Source organism: Corvus cornix, chromosome 2, assembly GCF_000738735.6.
Source record: "Corvus cornix cornix isolate S_Up_H32 chromosome 2, ASM73873v5, whole genome shotgun sequence".
In the NCBI taxonomy this organism is placed as follows: domain Eukaryota; kingdom Metazoa; phylum Chordata; class Aves; order Passeriformes; family Corvidae; genus Corvus; species Corvus cornix.
The window spans coordinates 153,654,104-153,674,209 of record NC_046333.1 but is presented as its reverse complement, the minus strand read 5'-3'; the positions used below and the strand labels follow the sequence as shown (position 1 = coordinate 153,674,209).

The 20,106-nt window shown below is 54.1% G+C and overlaps 2 protein-coding genes across 5 annotated transcripts; one reads left to right on the top strand and one right to left on the bottom strand.

Moving 5' to 3' along the window:
- Positions 1-843: 843 nt before the first annotated feature.
- NAPRT (nicotinate phosphoribosyltransferase) lies at positions 844-7,086 on the top strand. Its single transcript, XM_039548805.1, is given in 14 exon segments — positions 844-936; positions 938-1,046; positions 2,004-2,131; positions 2,638-2,720; positions 3,191-3,321; positions 3,399-3,514; positions 3,831-4,024; positions 4,179-4,319; positions 4,472-4,556; positions 4,686-4,766; positions 5,615-5,717; positions 5,795-5,952; positions 6,156-6,263; positions 6,372-7,086. Coding segments are annotated over 14 exon segments (1,575 nt in total). The 5' UTR covers positions 844-858; the 3' UTR covers positions 6,432-7,086.
- Positions 7,087-7,345: 259 nt separating this feature from the next.
- LOC104692595 (ubiquitin carboxyl-terminal hydrolase CYLD-like) lies at positions 7,346-19,957 on the bottom strand. 4 transcript variants are annotated; one of them, XM_010404668.4, is made up of 15 exons: positions 19,910-19,957; positions 17,569-18,034; positions 17,203-17,487; positions 16,912-16,981; positions 16,037-16,257; positions 15,376-15,529; positions 14,889-15,027; positions 14,175-14,285; positions 13,214-13,305; positions 12,425-12,491; positions 11,271-11,403; positions 10,932-11,040; positions 10,665-10,783; positions 9,831-10,050; positions 7,346-9,094 (listed from the first exon to the last, which is right to left on the bottom strand). In XM_010404668.4, exons 2-15 carry the CDS (start codon positions 18,022-18,024, stop codon positions 8,910-8,912), a joined length of 2,361 nt encoding a protein of 786 aa, XP_010402970.2. In that variant the 5' UTR covers positions 18,025-18,034; positions 19,910-19,957; the 3' UTR covers positions 7,346-8,909. The 4 variants fall into 4 exon arrangements, with proteins under 4 accessions (XP_010402970.2, XP_010402971.2, XP_039404737.1 ...); XM_010404669.4 differs by lacking the exon at positions 19,910-19,957 and adding an exon at positions 19,731-19,895; XM_039548803.1 differs by lacking the exon at positions 19,910-19,957 and having other exon boundaries at positions 17,212-17,487; positions 17,569-19,723.
- Between the last annotated feature and the right edge of the window lie 149 nt (positions 19,958-20,106).

Sequence of the window (20,106 nt, the reverse complement as noted above, 5' to 3'; positions counted from 1 at the left end):
TGGTGTGTGACACGTGTCCCATGCAGGGTCCTGCCACCCCCAGAGCAGTGCTGGGAGTGCCACTTGTCCCCTGTGCTGCCACCCTGAGTCCCTGGTGTTCCAGGTGCTGGCACAGCTGGTGCCACGTGTGCCCTGTGTGTCCCCCCCACTGTGCTGCCACATATGTGCCCTATTTCTGCCATGTCACCCCTCCCGTGTCCCCTGTGTGTGCTGCCATTCCTGGTCCCTCTTGTCCCCCGTCACCATCTCTGTGTCACCCTTGTCCCGTGTGCTGCCATTCCCGTGTGCCCCGTGTCCCCTCTGCTGCCATCCTATGTGTCCTGTGTGTGCCCCATGTACTGCCATCCCTGTCCCGTGTGCCACCACCCCTGTGCCCCGTGTCCTCCGTATGCCACCACCCCTGTGCCCCGTGTCCCCTCTGCTGCCATCCCCTGTGCCCAGTGTCCCGGGTCTATCGCCATCCCTGTGTTTTGCCATCCCTGTCCCATGTCCTCTGTGTCACCATCTCTGTGTCCCCCGTGTGCTGCGATCCCTGGCGCCCTGTCCCTGTGTGTCCCGCGTGTCCCACTGTCCCTGTATCCCCCCTCTGCTGCCATCCCCGTGTCCCCTATGTGCCGCCATCCCCGCGCCACGTGTCCACTGTGCGCAGCCACCCGGCGTGTCCAGCTGTGTCACCAACCCTGTCCCGCGTCCCCCGTGTCCTGCCATCCCCGCGTCCCCCTTGTCCTGCCATCCCCGCTGCCCCGTGTCGCCATCCCCGTTTCACCCCACCCCGTGCTTCCGTATCCCTCCTATTTCCCCGCTCCTCCCCCGCCCCTCCCCGTGTCCCCTCCCTTGTCGCCGTGTCCCCGCCCCGCCATGGCGCCGCTGGCGGACCTGTACCAGGTGTCCATGGCCTACGGGCACTGGCGGGCCGGGCGACACCGCGCCCCGGCCCGCCGCCGAGCTCTTCTTCCGCCGCCCGCCCTTCCGCGGCTCCTTCGCGCTCGGGGCCGGCCTGGCTGAGGGGCTGCGGGGGCTCCGAGCCTTCCGCTTCTCCGCTGCCGGTGCGTGGGGACAGCGGGGGACAAGAGGGGGACACGGGGGAAGGACAGGGTTGTAGGGAGGAGTGGTAGGCGAGGGGAGCCTCCCAGTGGGACTTGAGGACAGGGGAACAACTGCAGGGGGCAGCGCGGGACAGAGGATGGGGAAGGGACGGGAGGAGCGTTGTGGGCAGGGGTCTTGGGGGAGGGAGAGGGGGAACAACTCAAGGGGACAGGGGGGAGGATGAGGAAGTGACAGGAGAAGCGCTGTGGGGAGCGGTGGGGGGAGAGGGAGAGAGGAACCTTCCCAGGGAGACTTTGGAGGGACAAGGGAACAACTCCAGGGGAGAGGATGAGGGAAGGACAGCGGGGAGCGGTGGGAGAAGAGGGGAAATTCCCCCCGGGGGAGGATGGGGGAGCAACTCAAGGGGACTTGTAAGGGACAGGACAGAGGGGTCTGGGGGCTACTTCAGGGGGACAGGAACACCTCTCAGAGTGATCTGGGGATGGGAACCCCCCAGGAGCATTGGGGGGGGACAGAGGAACCCCTCAAGAGGACCTGCAGGGGACCAGGACAGTTCACACAGGGACTTGAGGGGGATAAGGACATCTCTCAGCTGAGTTCTGTGGTGGGGGAGAGGGACAACATTTGAGGGGGACTTGGGGGACAGGAGGTCCCCCTGGGGGACCTGCAGGGGATTAGGACAACTGATAGAGGGACAGGGACATCCCTCAGAGGGACCTGGGGGACAGGGAGACCCTTCAGAGGACACAGAGTGGGGATGGACACAAAGAGCTCTCAGGGAAACTTGGAGGGGACACCGGGACACCCTTCAGAGATGTCCCTCAGAGGGGACTTGGGCCACCCCACCCTGTCTCGCTCTGTGCTGGGGGTGCCGTCACCCACCTGGCCATGGGAGGCTTGGTGTCCCCCCCCCCCCCGTGTCCTCTGTCCCTGGTGTCACCGTGCTGTCCCCGCAGACGTTGCGTACCTGCGCTCCGTCCTGCCCAGCACCACGGATGACGCCTTCTTTGACTACCTGGCCACCCTGGACGCCTCCGAGGTGACCGTCACCGCCATTCCCGAGGGCTCCGTCGTCTTTGCCAGGGTGGGACCCTCCTCCATCCTCTTTCCTGACCATCCCACCTCTCCTAGCTCCCAGACCTCCTCTTTTCCTTGACTCTGGGACCCCTTTGAACCCCGGTCCTGCCTTTCGAGCCCCCATTGCCCCCATTTTCCCTGACCCTGGGAGCCCCTGGACCTCCATTCCTGCCTTTCCAACCCCCAGATCGCCCTTTCCTCAACACCATGGACCCCCTGAACCCCCTTTGTGGCCATCCTGGGCATCCCCACCCTGTGAGCCCTTTCCTGGGCTCAGGGACTATCTGGATCCTTATTCTGGGCAATAGGATCCCCCTGCACCCCCTTCCCTGGCACTGGGATCCCCTTGTATGCCCTTTTCCTTCACCAATATCCCCCTCCAACTCCTTTCCTGGGCATCCCACCTTTCCCAGGCCCAGGCCTTCCCTTTTCCTTGACTCTGGGAGCCCTTGGACTCCCATTCCTGCCTTTCCCAGCTCCGGAGGGGCTGGGATGTCACTGCTGTTCCCGCAGGTGCCGTTCCTGCAGGTGAAGGGGCCGCTCCTGGTGGTGCAGCTGCTGGAGACCACCTTGCTGTGCCTGGTCAACTACGCCAGGTATTTTGGGATGGGGATGATCCCAAAGCTCCTGGAAGCTGGAGAGGGGCAGGGAAGGGAGTGCAGCACCCCCCAGTCCAGGGGGAGATGTGAGGCTGGGGACACCCTGGTCCTGGGGGTACCATGACCCCACAAATCCCCCGCTGGAATTTAACTGCTGGAATTCTACCAGTTGAATTTAACTACCAGAGGGTGTCCCAGTGTCCCCCCCAAGTTTTCCTGAGGGCTTTCCATGTCCAGCCCACCCTGTGGTCCCCTGAAGGGTCTCCCTGTCCCAAAGGTTCTACTGAGAGATTTCCTGGTCTCCTACAGGTCCCCCAGAGAGGTTCCCATGTCCCCCCCAGGGCCCCTTGGTCAACTCCACATCCCTCTCCACTGAGTCCCGTGGTGATCCCTGCCCTGTCCGAGCAGGGAGGGTCCTGGAGCCCCTTTCCCTTGGCTCTGTGTGACCTGTCCCCTTTGTCCCCCAGCCTGGTGGCCACCAACGCTGCCAGATTCCGCCTCCTCGCCGGCCCGGACATGAAGCTCGTGGAGATGGGGCTGCGCCGCGCGCAGGGGCCGGACGGAGCCCTCTCGGCATCCAAATATTCCTACATCGGGGGTGAGTCCCGCCCTGTGGTGCCCGGTGCCACCGCGGCCCTGCCATCACCTGGGTGTCCCCCCCATCCCTCCTCGCAGGCTTCGACTGCACCAGCAACATCCTGGCGGGAAAACTCTACGGAATTCCGGTGCGCGGCACCATCGCCCACTCCTTCATCATGTCCTTCAGGTGCCTGGAGGAGGTGCAGCCACGGGTGAGCGGTGCCTGGGATGGGATGGGATGGGATGAGGATAGGGATGGGAGTGCAGGTGAGGGTGGGATAGGGATGGGATGGGATGAGGATAGGGATGGGAGTACAGGTGAGGGTGGGATAGGGATGGGATAGGGATCTCATGGGGGTGGGGATGTAGAGGGGAATAGGAATGGAGATGGGAATGGGTTGGGATGGGATGGGAATGCAGACAGGAATGAGAGTGGGATGGATGGGAATGGAACACTCCACGTGTTCCCACACTGCTGGCACCTTGGATAATGCCATGGACTTTGCAAATCCCACATTCTCCTGGCAGGAGCTGCCGCCTCGGGCTGGAGGAGATCCCATGGACCTCGCAGCCCTGGCCGTGTCCTGGCTGCAGCGAGTCTGTGACCTGCTCCAAACTCCTCCTGCCAAGGCCAACCAGGGCGAGCTGGCCGCCTTCGTGTCCTATGCTGTCACCTTCCCGTGTGACTTCCAGGGATTGCTGGACACCTACTGTGTCAGGAGGTGAGGACGCCAGGACTTTGCCACCATGGGACAGGGGGTGGATGAGTCCCTCCTTGTTGGTAGCCTTGAAGTAGGAATGTTGGCTGGAAACGTTGCTGGATCCACCCTGGATCTGTGTCCTGCTTGTCATTAACAATTTCCTTGCCCATACCAGGAGTGGCTTGCCCAATTTCTGTGCTGTGGCCTTGGCGCTGCACCAGCTGGGATACCGGGCCATCGGAGTGCGCCTGGACAGCGGGGACCTGGCCCAGCAATCCAAGGAAATCCGGCGAGTTTTCCGAGCCTGTGGAGCTCAGTGAGTCCCACGGCAGCCCTGGGATGGATGTCACCGATCCCTGTTATCCTCACCTGCACCCAGCCCCTCATCCTGCCAGGATTTGGGAGCTCTCACAGCTCCGGGGTGCTGCGAGTGGATCCATGGATCCTCCCAAATCCCACTCCTTCCAGCTTCCAGGTACCCTGGTTTGAGACCATCCCCATCGCTGTCAGCAATGACATCAGCGAGCAGAGCCTGGAGGAGTTTAGGAGGGAGGTGAGGAACCTGCTGGCACAGCTGGGAAGTCACCTGGGTGGTGCTGGCAGGGCTGGAATGACACCTGGGCTGTCCCTGGTGCTGGCAGGGCTGGAATGTTGATGGTCTCTGTCTTCTCCGCTGCCTCAGGGGAGCGAGATCGACATGATCGGCATCGGGACCAACCTGGTGACGTGTCCCCTGCAGCCATCGCTGGGCTGTGTCTACAAGGTACAGGTGGCAGCCTAAATCCCAGATATCCCAATCCTCTGAGCCACTTCCAGGTGCTCTGCACCTGCTCCATGGCCATCCAGCCCCGCTGGAGTCATGGAACTACAAAATAGTTTGCCTTGGAAGGGATTTTTGAAGATCATCCACCACCCATGGGCAGGGACACCTTCCACTATCCCAGGTTGTTCCAAGCCCCGTCCAACCTGGCCTTGGACACTTCAGGGATGGGGCAGCCACAGCTTCTCTGGGAATTCCATTCCAGCCCCTCACCACCCTCCCAGGGAAGAATTCCTTCCCAATATCCCATCTAACCCTGCCCTCCGGCAGTGGGAAGCCATTCCCTATGTCCTGTCCCTCCATCCCGTGTCCCCTCTCCAGCTCTCCTGAAGCCCCTTTAGGCCCTGGAAAGGGCTCTGAGGTTCTTCAGGCTGGACATTCCCAGCTCTCCCAGCCTGGCTCCATGGCTGAGGGTCTCCAGCCCTTGGAGCATCTCTGTGGCCTCCTCTGGACTCCCTCCAGCAGCTCCACGTCCTTCTGCTGTTGGAGACCCCAGAGCTGGAGGCAGCTGTGCAGGTGGGGGTCTCACCTGAGCGGGGCAGAGGGGCGGAATTCTTCCCTCTCCTCCTGCCCACACTGGGGTCAGCCAAGGACATGGGGAGGTTCCAGGTGCCAGTGTTGGGTCATGGCCAATTCTTTTCCCTCCAGAAGCCCCAAGTTCTCCACAGGCAGAATGCCTGATTTTGGGATGGTTTTAGGGGTTTTTATTTGTTTTTTTCCAGCTGATTTGCATCGGTGGCCTCCCCAGAGAGGTCACAGGTGCCCATCCCTTCCCTTCCCTTCTCCCACAGCTGGTGGAAGTCAATGGCTCCCCATGCCTGAAGCTCACGGAGGATGAGGAGAAGATGACAATCCCAGGGATGAAGACGATCTATCGGCTCTATGACGCTGCTGGTGAGTCTGGAGACCTTTCCCAGAGTTCTGGGGGAATCTCCTGCTCCATAACCCTCTTCCTGCTGTCCTCCTGGCAGGTCACCCCTTCATGGACCTCATGGCCCTGGAAGAGGAGCCGTCGCCCAGCGCAGGGCAGGAGCTGGGGATCCGTGTCCTGGGGCGGCTTGGGGAGACCACCAAGGTCATTCCCAGCACCGTGGAGCCCCTCCATCGGACCTACTTCAGGGATGGCCAGGTGAGGGGTGGTCCCATCTCCTGGGGCCGTCTCGCTGGGGTGATGGATCTCTCTTCCACGCTGGGTGATGGATCAAGGGCGGTGGTGGCTTCTGAGATGTGCCAACAACTCTGGTGCCAACTTGGACACGGTGGCTCGTTGGGATTGGTGCTGGGTGGTGGCTTCCCACATGGATCTTCCCACATGGACCCCCATTCCTGCAGGTGTGTGAGCCCCTGCCCAGCCTGCCTGAGGTGAGGACCCACGCCCAAGTGTCCCTGAACCTGCTCAGCCCCGCTCACCGCCGGCTCCACGAGCCACAGCCCTACCCGGTACATCCAGCACTTCCCACGTTCCCACTTGGGAATGCCACTTGGAATCGGTGGCCGGAGCAGAGCCACCACAGAGCTGCTCCCTGACCCCTCTTGTTCCCATCCCAGGTGGCCATGACAGAACGGCTGCACCGGCTCTTCCTGGAGCTGCGTCAGGGCAGCCACTGAGAGGTCCCTGCTCGTCCCCAGCTCCTGCTCCGTGCTTTTTTGGGAAGCCCAGGTGACCCGTTGGGAATTAGCTGCTCTAATTCAGACCTTTCCGCTGCCTGGTGCTAACCCGAGGAATGCGCAGGACCTGGGAGAGCGCCCTGGGGGTCCCAGCTGGGAAGCTGGGAACACAGGGATGGGGAAGGCAGAGCTGTCCCTGTGTCCCCTGGAGGTGACAGTCCTGTGCCCAACTTGGTGGCCCTGCCAGCCTTGTGCCTTATCATGGTGGCCCTGCCACTCCTGTGCCTTCCTTGGTGGCCCTGCCAGCCCTGTGCTCTCTCTGGTGGCCTCCCCATCCCGAAACTCCTTGGTGGCACCAGAATGAAGTCTGGGGTGCCACCAAAAGGGTGACATGGGACACCCATGGGAGATCATCTTTGCTTTGGCAATTCTAAGCTTCAGCTCTGTGGCCACATTCCAACTCTTTCCATTCTGGCCGAGTTCCTGGGGATGTGGAGGCCGGCTCCAGGCTGATCCCACCTCCAGGTTGATCCTGCTTCAGGTTGATCCCAGCACCTGCAGTCTAACCCCAGTTCCCACAGAAAACATGGCACTAACCCACACTGAGCTTCACACTAAGCAAAAAATTTAAATAAAGGCCTTTTCCCACCACGGCTCCTAACCGACCCTAAATCCAGTGGAAAAACCCTTTGGAGCTCCATTGGGAGTGGGAAGATGAGAGGGGAAATCCCCAAGGATCAGACCTGTGGGTTCCCTGTCCACCCTCCCCTCCATGGCTTGGATCTTGACAGCAAATTACAGGGAGTAATTAAGAGCTTAATGAAGCGTGGCCTGATGGTCACGGATTTCTGGGAATTCCAACAGCACTGTATCCCATTTTAATACAGGAAAAAAAAACTCCAGGAAAGCCAGGATCAGTTTGGTATAAGTTAGATTTTTTTTTTTTTTTAAGAGCAAAGCACCAAAGAGAAAGAGTCCATTGTACCTGAGTAGAGATGTTCCTGAGTTTTTGGGAGAGGAGGAATGAAGAACAAGGAGAGTGACCTGTGCCAGCCTTTGGCACCCTCATGGCTAAGATGCAATTCCTGATGTTCAGGAACCATTTTGGTGGGGAGAGAAAAGCTCCCAGATGTCTTTGCACTTTCTCCTCACGTATTTATGGATATTGAGGAGATTTCCTGAGCCTTTTCTTCTCCAGGCTGGGCAAATTCCAGCTCCCTCAGCCTCTCCTCGTAGGAGATGCTCCAGTCCCTTCATCATCTCTGTGGTTTTTCCTTGGATTTTGTCTCTCTTGTACTGGGCAGCTCCAAACTGGACCCAGTATTCCAGGTGTGACCGATCACAGCTGAGCAGAGAGAAAGAATCCCTTGGAATGGATTGCACTTGGAATGCCAAAAGGATCCCAAACCACACGTCCCAAGCCACCAGGACCGATCCAAAGCTCCAGGCTTTGTTAAAATTTCTGCACTTGGCATTAAAGAGGGGGAAAAAAGAGCAGGAACAGGGTTAAATCTGCACATCTGGGACTCCTGGATGCTTTCCTTGGGGTTTTGTGGAATCTGGGCATCCCACTGACTCCAGGCACAACTTCCCACGTAACGGCAGAGAAGCCCCGCGTTTACAAATTTATTTAACTTAAGGAACACCAGTTCCCACCCAAACCCTAAACCTTCCTGCAGTCACAGCAGGAAAGCCCAGAGTGCTCTTTTTTTTTTTTTTTTTTTTTTCCATTTTTGCCCTTGGAATTCCAGAACTTGGAAGCGGACGCAAAATGGGACAGAAAGTGCTAAAAGTGAGGTTGGAACACTGAATCCTGTGCGGATTTTGCCAAAAAGAGGAAGCAGCAGAAGCCCAGATGTTGCTCCTCTGCTCAGTCCTCCTTCCAGTTTTGTTCTTGGAAAAATACCTATTTTTAAAGCATAGCTTCAGCTCAGGATATCCATGATTGGAAATAAGGGAGAGTGGGGAAAAGTGCCAGTTAGTGCTGGATTAGGGAAGTGCAGGGAACTGAGAGACACAGGTGTGGAAAATCCATCCCGGGCCCTCTCAACCACACCTGGTTCTCCTCACTCCACAAATCCAGGATGTTTTAGGAAAGGTTGTGGTCTCCTGGTAAACCTGTGGGTGATTCCTTGTGTTTTGATTTCTGTTGGTCCCCAGCTTTGGAGGGAAGGGACAGCAGGGAAAAAAGGATGTGGGAAGGCTCCAGCTGCAGAGTACCCAGAGAGGGAGAACTGTGGAATGTGGGGAACGAGAATGAATTTGAGCATCAATAATTCCAAGTCCAGCTGTGCCCACATCCCAACTACCACTGTGAAAAAGCCAGGATTTAACAAACCCAGCCTGACTTGGATAATTTGACACCAGGAGAGGTGAGAAGAGGCAGCTCAGAGCATCCAGACTCGGATGCTTCCACCTTCAGGGATGATCCAAGCTCCCGTTCCTGACGTTGCTCGGTGACATCATCCCGGGACGGTGTCACTTGTAAAGTGCCATTTTCCTGCTCTGGTACAGGTACATGTAGGCATCACAAAAGAGGCGTTTGGCCACCCCATCCATGTCCCGAGGCTGCTCCAGGGCCAGCACAGCCAGGGGCAAGTCCAGGTATTTGGCAACTTCTGGGCACAGCGTCACTGTGGGAATGTTGAAGCCGTTTTCACCACCTAAGGCGGAAAAGGAGGAGGAAAATCCCAAATCAGATCCCAAAGGGATGAGTTCCTACAGCTCCAGCAGATCCCAGCACGCTCAACAGTCATGCAGAACCTCAGCTGGGAGATGTGGAGGCCAAAAGCAATGGAAGAGGCCGGATGAGGGGAGAGTGTTCAACCTGAAGGAGCTCCAGGAGAGCTGGAAAGGGACTTGGGACAAGGGATGGAATATCAGGACATAGGGAATGGCTTCCCACTGCTGGAGGGCAGGGATAGATGGGAAATTGGGAAGGAATTCTTCCCTGGGAGGGTGGTGAGGGGCTGGAATAGGATTCCCAGAGAAGCTGTGGCTGCCCCTGGATCCCTGGAACTGTCCAAGGCCAGGTTGGGTGGGGCTTGGAGCAACCTGGGAGAGTGGAAGGTGCCCATGGAAGGGGCTGGACCTGGATGGCCTTTAAGATCCCTTCCTACCCAAACCATGATTCCCTCATAAAAACAAAGTGGGGAAGGACAGGAGAACAATCCATGCCCACAAGCTGAGCCAGCTGGGATAGGATCCTAAATCCCTTGTTTGACCACAGCCAGAAGCTGGAAGCACCTGGAAAAACTCCCACCTGCTTGGCTTGGCCACTCTGGAATCCAATGGAAGCCAAACCCAGAGAGAGCCTAAACCGGAGAGGAAAAGGGGGATTGAGCAGCCCCTGGCAGCTTCCCACATCCCATATCCCACATCCCATTCCCATTCCCTCACCGTGCCGGTCAGCCATGCTGTCAAAGAACATCCAGTGCTCGTTCCCAGGGCCGTATTTCACGAAGGACACGTAGTGACTGGTCTCGATGCAGAGCACTGCAAACAGCTCCAGCTTCTCCCGGGGGACCTGCTGGCAGCCCCGGGTGCTCCAGCTCTGGAATTCCTCTGGAATGTGCAGCCTTCTGGGTTTGTGCGCTTTGCGGTGGCGATGGGAGTGAACCTGAGGAGAGGGGACAGGGTGGCATTGGTGGAACTGGCCTTGACCCAACAGAAGATGGGGCAGAGGTCAGATTCCTGATTTATTCCCTGCTGATGTGATTCCCGTGCTCCCTGCTTGCCTGGGAATGGCATTGTGGGAACAGCCTGGCAGCAGGAAGCTAAAACGGGAATGTCACCCTCCAAGAGGCAGAAACTGTGGGAATGCTCATGGAGAGGCAGCAGGGAAAGATCAGCACTCGGTTCCTGAAGGATTAATCCTTATTTATGGAACAGGTTGTCCAGAGAAGCCGTGGATGTCCCATCCCTGGAATTGTTCAAGGCCAGGTAGGACAGGACTTGGAGCAACCTGGGATAGTGAGTTCCAGGGGGTGGAACTGGATGAGCTTCAAGGTCCTTTCCAATCCAAGCCTTTCAATGATTCCATGATTATTTAGGCTCTGTAGAAGCAGAGGGTTCACAACCTCTGGCTCATGGTGGGAATGACCCTCAGGAAAAGGCTGCTCCCTGCCCAACCTATGCAGCTGCAGGGACAGCCAGGGAAATGTGGGGATTTTGGGAGGGTTCATCCTTCTGACAGCTTCCAAGATGGATGTTGGGAACATCCATGGAAAATACCTGTCTGGAGCAGGAGCTGCAGAACTGCTTCAGGCCTGTGGCTGCAAACACCTTGTCCTTGAAACACTCCGAGCATTCCAGAGTGGCAACATCTCCACACAGGCAGCATTCCCTGGGACCTGCCAGGCAAACAGAGCTCAGAGGGAGTGTCTCCTCCAGATTCCACCTAAAATCCAGCTTGTCCTGCCAAAACTGGGATTCAGGGAAGAAGAATCCCACCCCAGAGAGCCCAGAGCTGTTGCTCACAGTCCATCATCCATAACTTACTGTCCAGCAGCAGATCTGTTATATCCAGCTCCAAGGAAGGGATGATTTTGCTGAACATTTTATATTCCTTCCCAAAACGTGGCATTTGGATAATGAAGCAAGATGGGATCTGGGGGGAAAAAAAAAAAAAGGGAAGGGAGTCACCCTGAAGAAGAGCCAAATCCCAGAGATTTCTCTCTAAATTTGCTGTCATTATTCACAGGACAAAAGGGAAACAGGGAAAGCAGAGGCCTTTTCCTAAGTCATGTGTGGATTCAGTGTTGGATATAAACCATCCAAGGCCTCACAGGTACTTTGGGGAGCAGGAAAAGCAGGAAAGCAGAAGGAAACTGGACTCACCTCCACCAGCTTCAGATCCGAGGACAGGAAGGAGCGTTCCACCAACTGCTGCACGTTGGGAACCACCAGATCCTCCTGTTTATCCATAAATATCTGGTAGCAGTAACATTCCTGCTCCTTCTGGCCTCCTGACCTGCAAGGAGAGGTCTTGGGATTGGGGATGTGGTGACACAAAAATTGGAGCTTCCCAAGGTTTGTCCTGGGAGAGCTCCTGGGCTCAAGGCACCGAGGGTGGTTTGGTGCGACACAAAGCACATTTTCCACCCAAAAATACCAAATTTGTGCCAGGGGAAGAGGAGATAAGTAGGAACTTTGTCCTTGTTAGCCCTTTGGAGCACCACATCCTGCTCCTATGAGCAAAATTCCATTTCCCCTTGATACAAATATAAAAACTAGTTTAACATTTAAATTGACAAATGGATGCTTTGATGATTAATTTCAAAATGCATCCAGTAAGCCAAACTCAAGGTGAGTTGTGTGCAGATCTCCCACAATCCCTAAAAAGAGAGCAGGGAAAGGATTTCCTTGGGATGACCCCGTGCAGGGGAGCTGCAGCACAGAGTCCTCTTTGTGCTCGGCCTTTCCCAGCACTCCACGATCCACGGCTCGAGCGGCGGCTCCACAAAGGAGCACAGAACTCCCAACAATTCCCTTTCTGTGCTCCCAAACAGCACAGTTATTTTTGGCTTCCTCCAGCCTCTCATCCTCTTTGTAGAGTCCCAAAAAAACTGGGACTGCATCCATGGACTGCCTGTTTGAGAGGCTGTGGGAGCTGAGCCAGCTTGGCAGCCTTGGACACATCCCAAATTCATCCAAAAGCTGTCGGATATTGCTGGATCTGCCCTGAAGTCGGACATCACCTTTCTCAAACCCCTTCTGGCTCTCCCTGAGGCTGGAACAAGGTTTTTATCCCAATTTTCTGAAGGCAGCACCCTCCAGGGAAAGCTCAGAAGTGTCTTTTCCCGGATGGGAAGATCACGACCAGCAGGATCAGAGTCTGTTCCCAAGGGAAAGCAGAAGGAGCTGCACAAAACTCAAGAGCTGTGATTCCAAAAAACTTTGGTGGAAAGGCACAAGTGACCCCCAGGGATTGTGAGGTGGAAAATTAATGAGCCTGGCCTCGGGAATTGCATCCCTCAGCTCTGAAAACTTACTGGAGCTTCAATAGTGGCTCAATTCCCAGGATCTGCTGCATTATGAGATTGAGGAACTCCTCAGGATCTGGAAAGTGAAGAAAGGATGGATCAGACCATGCCAAGAACTGCCTTGTCCCACTGCATCCAAGAGCTGCCAGATAAACATGAGCCAATTCCATGAACCTGGAATTTCCTCTTCAGGTTAGGGGACAACTGGGATAAAGGCTGAGAGCAATTGGTTCAGGCACAAATCCCAAGGGGAACATGGAAAAATGCGAACTAGCCTTCAGAGACTGCACTTCCATGGAATTCCAGGATGGTTTGGGTGGGAAGGGACCTTCAAGATCATGGAATTCCAACTCCTTCCATGGGCAGGGACATCTTCCCCTATCCCAGGTTGCTCCAAGCCCCACCCAACCTGGCCTTGGACACTTCCAGGGATGGGGCAGCCACAGATTCTCCGGGAATTCCATTCCAGGGCCTCACCACCCTCACAGCCAAGAACTCCTTCCCAATATCCCATCTATCTCTGCCCTCTGGCAGTGGGAAGTCATTCCCTGTGTCCTGTCCCTCCATCCCTTGTCCCAAGTCCCTCTCCAGCTCTCCTGGAGCCCCTTTAGGCACTGGAAGGGTACAGAGAGATTTAAAAACTGAAAGGATTTTCCAAGTGAATTTCTACATCAATTAACATCAGCACCTAATTAAAGCACATTCCTGGGAGAAGCACAAAGGGAAGTTGCCAGCTGGTGCCTGGATGAGGCAAAACACAGGGAAGCAGCTGGGGAAAGGTGCCAGAGAGCTCCTCACCTTTCTCAGCGTTGGTAAAGCTGGAGCACTGGCCCTTGTCCGTGAGCTGCTCCCGGAGGTGCATCACGCTGCTGGCCCGGACAAAGCCAGTCCTGGGAACAACAACCAGCTGCAGGTGAGGGAAATCATGGAATGGCTGGGCTTGGAAGAGATCTTAAACTTCATCCAGTTCAACCCACTGCCATGGGCAGGGATAGCACCAACAAGATGAGGTTGCTCCAAGCCCTGTCCTGGGACACTTCCAGGGATGGGGCAGCCACAGCTCCTCTGGGAATTCCATTCCAGGGCCTCACCCACCCCTTGTCCTGTCCCTCCATATCCCTTGTCCCAAGTCCCTCTCCAGCACTCCTGGAGCCCCTTGAGGGACTGGAAGCTGGATGGTTTCCCCTCATCCAGCCTGGCATTGCATGCCAACTTTGGGACCAGCTGCTCAGCAAGGCAAGGCTGCTGCTTCACCAACTCCAGGGTTCCATCCAGAGGTTGTTGGAACCCCAGGAATCCCCCTTCCTTCCTTTTACCGGGAAGTGCAGCTCCCAAGGCTTCCTTCTGAGCACAAGAGCTGTGACAGTCCCACATCTCAGGGAAAGGAACAACTGGAAGAATCACAGGATCATGGAATGGTTTGGGTTGGACGGGATCTTAAAGATCATCTAATTCCAATCCCCTGCCAGGGGCAGGGAGACCTTCCACTATCCCAGGTTGCTCCAAGCCCTGTCCAACCTTCCCAAATCCAGAGCTGCTCTGGGAATTCCATTCCAGCCCCTCACCACCGTCCCAGTCAAGAATTCCTTCCCAAAATCCCATCTCAATCCATGCTCTGGCAGTTTAAAACCATTCCTGCTTGTCCTGAACACCTTTGGATGTGGCTGCCAGGTTTCCCTCAGTGCCAGGTAATTCCTTCAGGGCAGCAGGGAAGGAATGAAGGCAAGATGGGACAACTTCCAGCATTCCCTACACTCACCTTCGGAGGGGATTGACAATCTCATCCCGCAGAATTCCCTGGACATTCCTGTCACACTGTGGGAAGGGCATGAAGAGCATGGAGTCCAGCACGGATGTGCAGGAGAAGAGGCTGTGGGAAGAGTGGGATGGGTTTGAGTTTGAGGGCTTGGAAGCAACAGGTGGAACCAAAATGTGGTGGCTGGTGACAGTCAATGGCTTTGATGCCCAACAATCCATGCATGGAATTACAGGGAAGTGAGGGAAGCACATCTGAACAGTGAGGCACATCTGGAGAAATGAACACTGGGAGAAAGCAATGGAACAGCGTGGGGAGAAGGAAATTCCTACTTTGCAGCCAAAACTGCTCAGGGAAAGGCACCACTGAGTCTTTTCCTCTCCAAGCAGGGAAGTTGGGACCTCCTGGGTGGGTTGCCTGGAATGATTCCAGCCAGAACTTCCAGGGACAGAGTCAGCACGATCCAAGTCCAGAAAACTACGAGCTCTCAGCACCCTGAATGACAGACACAGGAGTCTTCAGGGCTGGAAAGCTTGCTGGATTTGGGAAGGAGATCCAAAAGCTGCCTGGAGGTTTCACCTCCACAGTTACATCCTGCTCTACACCAGGTAAACTTCCAGCCAGCTTGGAAATCCAGGGAAGTGCTGCAGTTTGGGGCTCTGCCCAATTAAAAAGTCACTCATTTAATGAGACTCCACCACCCAAGCAGGTCCTTACCTGAAGAGAGCTGCATCCATGTAGCAGGAATTACAATGGCCTTGGATGCCCTTCATCCGCCCTCGGAGGACACGGACTGCTGCCTCATTCCTGAGGGGAGGAGAACTCTCTGGAGCCTGTGGAAGAACTTCTTGTCCTCCTGCAAGAAAAGGAATTTCCTTCACCTTCTCATCAGGGTCAACTCTGCCCTTCCTTGACACCCCAAAAGTCTGAGATGAGTCTGTAACTCTCAAATTTAAGGTGGCTTCTCAATCCTGCTTTTCATAAATCACAGTCTTTCAGATGTGTGGGATGTTCCTTATGGAATCATTTAGGTTGGAAAAGACCTCTAGGACCATCGAGTCCAACTGTTAACCCAGCCAAGGATGTGGTGTGCTGTAAACACCAAAAAACAATGCTTGAAGAAAGGGAAGAAACAGTGCCCATGGGGTTTCTCCATGTCCTTCTGCCATCACAGCCCCGTTTTCCTGCTTCCCAGAGGACTCACTGTAATCCCCGAGGGATAAGTCAGAGTTGGGAAAGCTCTGGAAGCGCATGTCAGGCTGGCAGGAATTCAGCCTCACGAAGAGGCCGCGCTTTGGGGCGCAGTGGAAGTAGGACTTGCCCAGCCACTCTCCAGCTGTGACCCCCTTGTCTTCATCCTGGGAAAACAGCACCAGGGAAGAGCCTGAGAGCGGGATTCATGGAATTATGGTTGGAAAAGAGATCTGAGATCGAGTCTAACACTGCAATGCTGCCAAGGCCACCACCAGATCGTGTCCCCAAGTGCCACATCCACAGGGATGGGGACCCCACCCCTGCCCTGGGCAGCTGTGCTAGGGCTGGACAACCCCATCCATAAAGGAATTTTCCCAATATCCAACCCAAATCTCCCCTGGAGCAATTTGAGGCTGTTTCCTCATGCCCTGTCCCTTGTTCCCACCTGGCCTCACCCTCCTGCCAGGAAGTTGTGGAGAGTGAGAAGGTTCCTGAGCCTCCTTTTCTCCAGGCTGAGCCCTCCCAGCTCCCTCAGCCACTCCTGCTGCTCCAGACCCTTCCCAACTCCATTCCCTCCCTTATCCTGCACATGGGGATCCCAAAATTCCATCCCCTGTGTTCAGCCACTGGCACCAGCACTCCCAAGTCCTTTTCCAGCTTTCCAGCCTCACCAGTTCAACTCCAGCCATTTTGTCCTTGATTTGGGGCAGGTAGCCCAACCAGCGGATGATTCCCGAAACTTGATTCCCTTTGTCCAAGGTGATCTGGACCATGGAGTTCACTTCCAGGGGTGAATTCCCACTTTCTCTCTCCTCGCTGCTCTCGCTGATCTCTCGTTTCATTTGGCTTGGTTTTCCAAAGCCCACATCAGAGTCGAACGTTGGGAAAAAACCTGTTGGGCAACACAAACCATCAGGAGAGGTGGGAATTCAATCCTCTGGATCTAATTCCAGGTCTGTTTTGGAAATTCCAGACTACACACACCAGCAGGAAGCTGAGCAGCAGGGACACAAGGTGCAATTCCCAATGTTCCAAGCTGGTCTGACAGTATGAGAGGGAAGGATCCTGCTCCTTGTTTCCCTGCTCAAAGCTTCACATTCCAACCTCTCGCTGGCCCTGGAGCTAATCCAGCCCTTCCCAGACTACTGGAATGGCAGCAGGGGGTTTATTTCCTAATTGTTCTACTGATTCCTTGTCTTGTCCAACAATTCCCACCATTGCTGCTGGCACCTGAGCCTTTCCCACCAGGATGAAGCTCCTGCTCCATCTTTTACAGCTGAAATAAAGGCCCTTTAACCAGTGGTGCCTCTTCCCTGAGGGATTTCTCTGCTACAACTGGATTCTCCTCACAAATGGGATCCAGCTTCAGCTGCCTCACGCAAAGAGTTCTGTGTGGAACTTGAGATTTTTCCGTAAATCCCAATCATTTAAGACCAGCTGGAAGTTTTACTGGAATTTCAGCTCCTCAGTACCCTCCAGAGAGGGAATAAATCCCCTCTGATTCCCCAGAATGTGATCAGGAGAGACACATCCAAAGATCACCTACTTTGCAAGCTCTCCTTCACAACAGAATCCATGGGGATTTCCCTGAAAATGTCGGTCGTTCCTTCTTCTTCCTGAAAGGAGGGAAAACTCCATCAGCTAGGGAAAAAAATCCATCAGGTAAACACTGGAATATGACGGAATTTTTTAAACATGCCTGGGAAGTTTGCATGTAACCTCACATCCCTTTTGGACATCCCCTCTACTTCTCTTTCACGTCCCACCATAATGTGTTGTTTTTCTTGTTCTTTTTTAGAAAAAATCCCAAAAAAACCCATGGAAAAGCTGCTCTTACCGGACAAACCTTCACAAACCACTGGCTCCCTTCCCTGTAAACTGCCATGGCAATTCCTTTGGTGAGAATCTCATCCACGTAGAAGCTGACGGCGTCTCCCACTTTCACGGGGACCACCTCCTCTGTGTCCTGCTTTCCCGGCTTCTGCTTCCCATAATCGTTGCCTGATGTGGAAATAAACTGGACTTTGCTGAAGGGCAGGAAGACCCCACAGTTCCTCTTGCACTTGAAGTACTCGGTGCCGTGGTAGGATCCGTCGCTTCTCCCTCTGTTTTCCCCCTCTCCCTGAAAACACGCCGGGAAGGGATGTTACACACAGAAAATTCCATGGAAAAAATAAGGAATTCGCTGCCACAGGCCCCTTACCTGCAATTCCACCCCGAAAAACACCGGAGTCAGCACAGCCAAGCTGGGCTTGTAGACGCTCCCGATGTAGCGCACGACTCCCGGGAAAAATTCCCGCTCCACCTCCACCATCACGTTTTGACCCGGCACGGCTCGGAGAGCTCCTTCCAGGCTCAGCCTCTCCAGGAAAAAATTCAAGCGCTCGCTGTGGCTCCCGATGGCCAGGAGGAACCCGGCGGCTTCCTGGCGCACGGGCTGCAGGACTTCCAGGTTGATGGTGACCGTGGAGCTGTCGTCCAGCATGATGACCTTCAGGAAGCAAGCCGGAGGCCCATCCTCGGAAAAATTCCGCAGGTAGCTCCTCTCGCTGCAGAAGCACAAGTTGCCAGCTTGGAAGTATTTGCTTCCATAGGCACAGTCCTCCATCAGGATGTAGAAGCAGTTCCCGTCTGCTGCTGGAGGCAGGAGGTTGGACATGGCGGCTTCCCTGGGTTGGGAGAGTCACAGCAATGGGGATTTGTGAGTGTTAGCGCAGAATTCCCGAATAATCTGGGGTTGGAAGAGGTTTTAGGCTCAACCTCAGGCTCAAAGCCTCGCCCAGGTGAGTTTGAGCGTCTCCTGAAGCCTCCCTGCTCCCTTTTTCCAGGTGTTTCATCACCCTCTTGGTGATTCAAAATTCCATCTAACCCAGTTTCCCACATTCCTGCTCATCCCTGTTCCCTCACTGTGCTTCCATGGGAAACGTCCAGCTCTGCCTTCTCCACTAAACCCTCCCACGATGAGGCTGTACAAAAAAAAACCCCACGGAATGGTTTGGGTTGGGATGGACCTTAACAATCATCTCATTCCATGGGCACCTTCCCCTATCCCAGGTTGCTCCAAGCTCCATCCAACCACACCTGGAATAATTCCAGGGATGGAAAGGCTGCTCCAGCTCGTCCAACCTGTTCTAACACCGTCCAGCCTCATTAAATTCCACGTTTTCTTTCCTTCCTCACAGGAGTGAGGCAAAGGATCAATCCTGCCTTTAAAAATTCCTTGGGAAAGGGATTCCCACTCTGTCACTGCAGCTCCTCCGTCTTGCTACAGCACATGAATATTCAAAACATATGCAAATCACCTAGTGAGGTACTAAAGATCTCCAGCTTTCCTAACAAATATTTAATTATTTATTATATAATTTGTATTAGAAGAAATGCAAATATTTGGAAGCAGGAATATATTTTGGTGCTCATTTTCTTGGGTAAGTTCTGACAGTGAAAATTCTGGTGGTTAAAATTCCAGGAGTTAAATTCCAGCAGTTAAATTCAACTGGTAGAATTCCAATAGTTAAACTCAACTGGTAGAATTCCAGTTCAATTCCAGTAGTTAAATTCTAATTGTTAAATTCCAGTAGTAATTAAAATCTACTTTTTATTAAATTAAATTCCACTTTTTACCCCTCTCCATCTCTCCTTCGAAGATTCCATGAAAAATTAGGATCCCAAATTTTTGTTTCAACATGAAGGGTGAGTAAAGAAAAAAAATTTAAAAAATAAACTCTTTTCCTCACTAAAAGCCCAAAATAAATTGATTTTCCTGATGAAATCCCCAAGAATAAACTATTTAATTAATCAAAACCCCAAGAATAAACTGTTTTTCTCATTAAAAACCCCAAGAATAAGTTTTCCTCATCAAGCCTGTTTTCTGCACAAAAGCTCCAGAAGAAACCACCTCCCTCAGCAAAACAACATAAATAAACCATTTTCCTCATAAAAAGCAAAAAATAAACACCTTTTTATCACAAAACCCACAATAATAAATCATTTTCCTCATCATAAAGCAAGAACAAACCATTTTATTCATCAAACCCCAAGAATAAACCGTTTTCCTCATCAAAACCCCCACAAAGAATAAGTAATTTTCCTCATCAAAAACACACAAATAAACCATTTACTTCCTCAAAAGCCACAATTAAACATTTTCTTCTCACAAAAAACTCAAAACCAAACCATTTTCCTCATCAAAGACTACGAATAAATCCTGTTCCTCATTTTCAAAAAAAACAAAAGTAATTTCTTTTCCTCATCCAAACCCCGGAATAAACCCTTTTTCTCATCAAAAAACCCGATAATAAACGATTTTTTTCACGAAGCCGCAACAAACAGCTTTTTAAAAGAAAATAAACAAGCTAATTTCCTCACCAAAACCCCCAAATAAACCATTTTCCTCGCGAAAACACAGGGACAAACCCTTGTCCTCATCAAACCCAAGTGTAACGCGGGTATTTAAACCAGAATATTCCCCATTTCCCCCGATTTCTGGGAATAAATCCCCGTTCCCAGCGCTCTGAGCGGGCGGTGGGTTCGACCCCTCGCCTCACCGTCTCCGCTGCCGCTCCGGCCCCGGCACTTCCGCGTCCGGGCGCGCGCGCGCGGCCCGGCAGCCAATGGGAAGCGGCGGGGGCGGCCGGCAGCCAATGGGAAGGAAGGGGTGGGGCCAGAAGGAGGGAGGGGGCGTGGCTCCACCGTAGGTCCCGCCCCCTGCTGGATGGGCGGGGGGAGGGCGGGAATTGCGTGA

What these genes read in the sequence shown, in the direction of transcription:
- LOC104692595 (XM_010404668.4), bottom strand. Translation starts at nt 18,024, where the DNA reads ATGTCCAACCTCCTGCCTCCAGCAGCAGACGGGAACTGCTTCTACATC. An exon ending in AAATGGCTGGAGTTGAACTG is followed by an intron (nt 15,530 to 16,036) that starts GTGAGGCTGGAA and finishes CTGTTTTCCCAG; the next exon opens with GATGAAGACAAGGGGGTCAC. An exon ending in ATTGTCAATCCCCTCCGAAG is followed by an intron (nt 13,306 to 14,174) that starts GTGAGTGTAGGG and finishes TGTTGTTCCCAG; the next exon opens with GACTGGCTTTGTCCGGGCCA.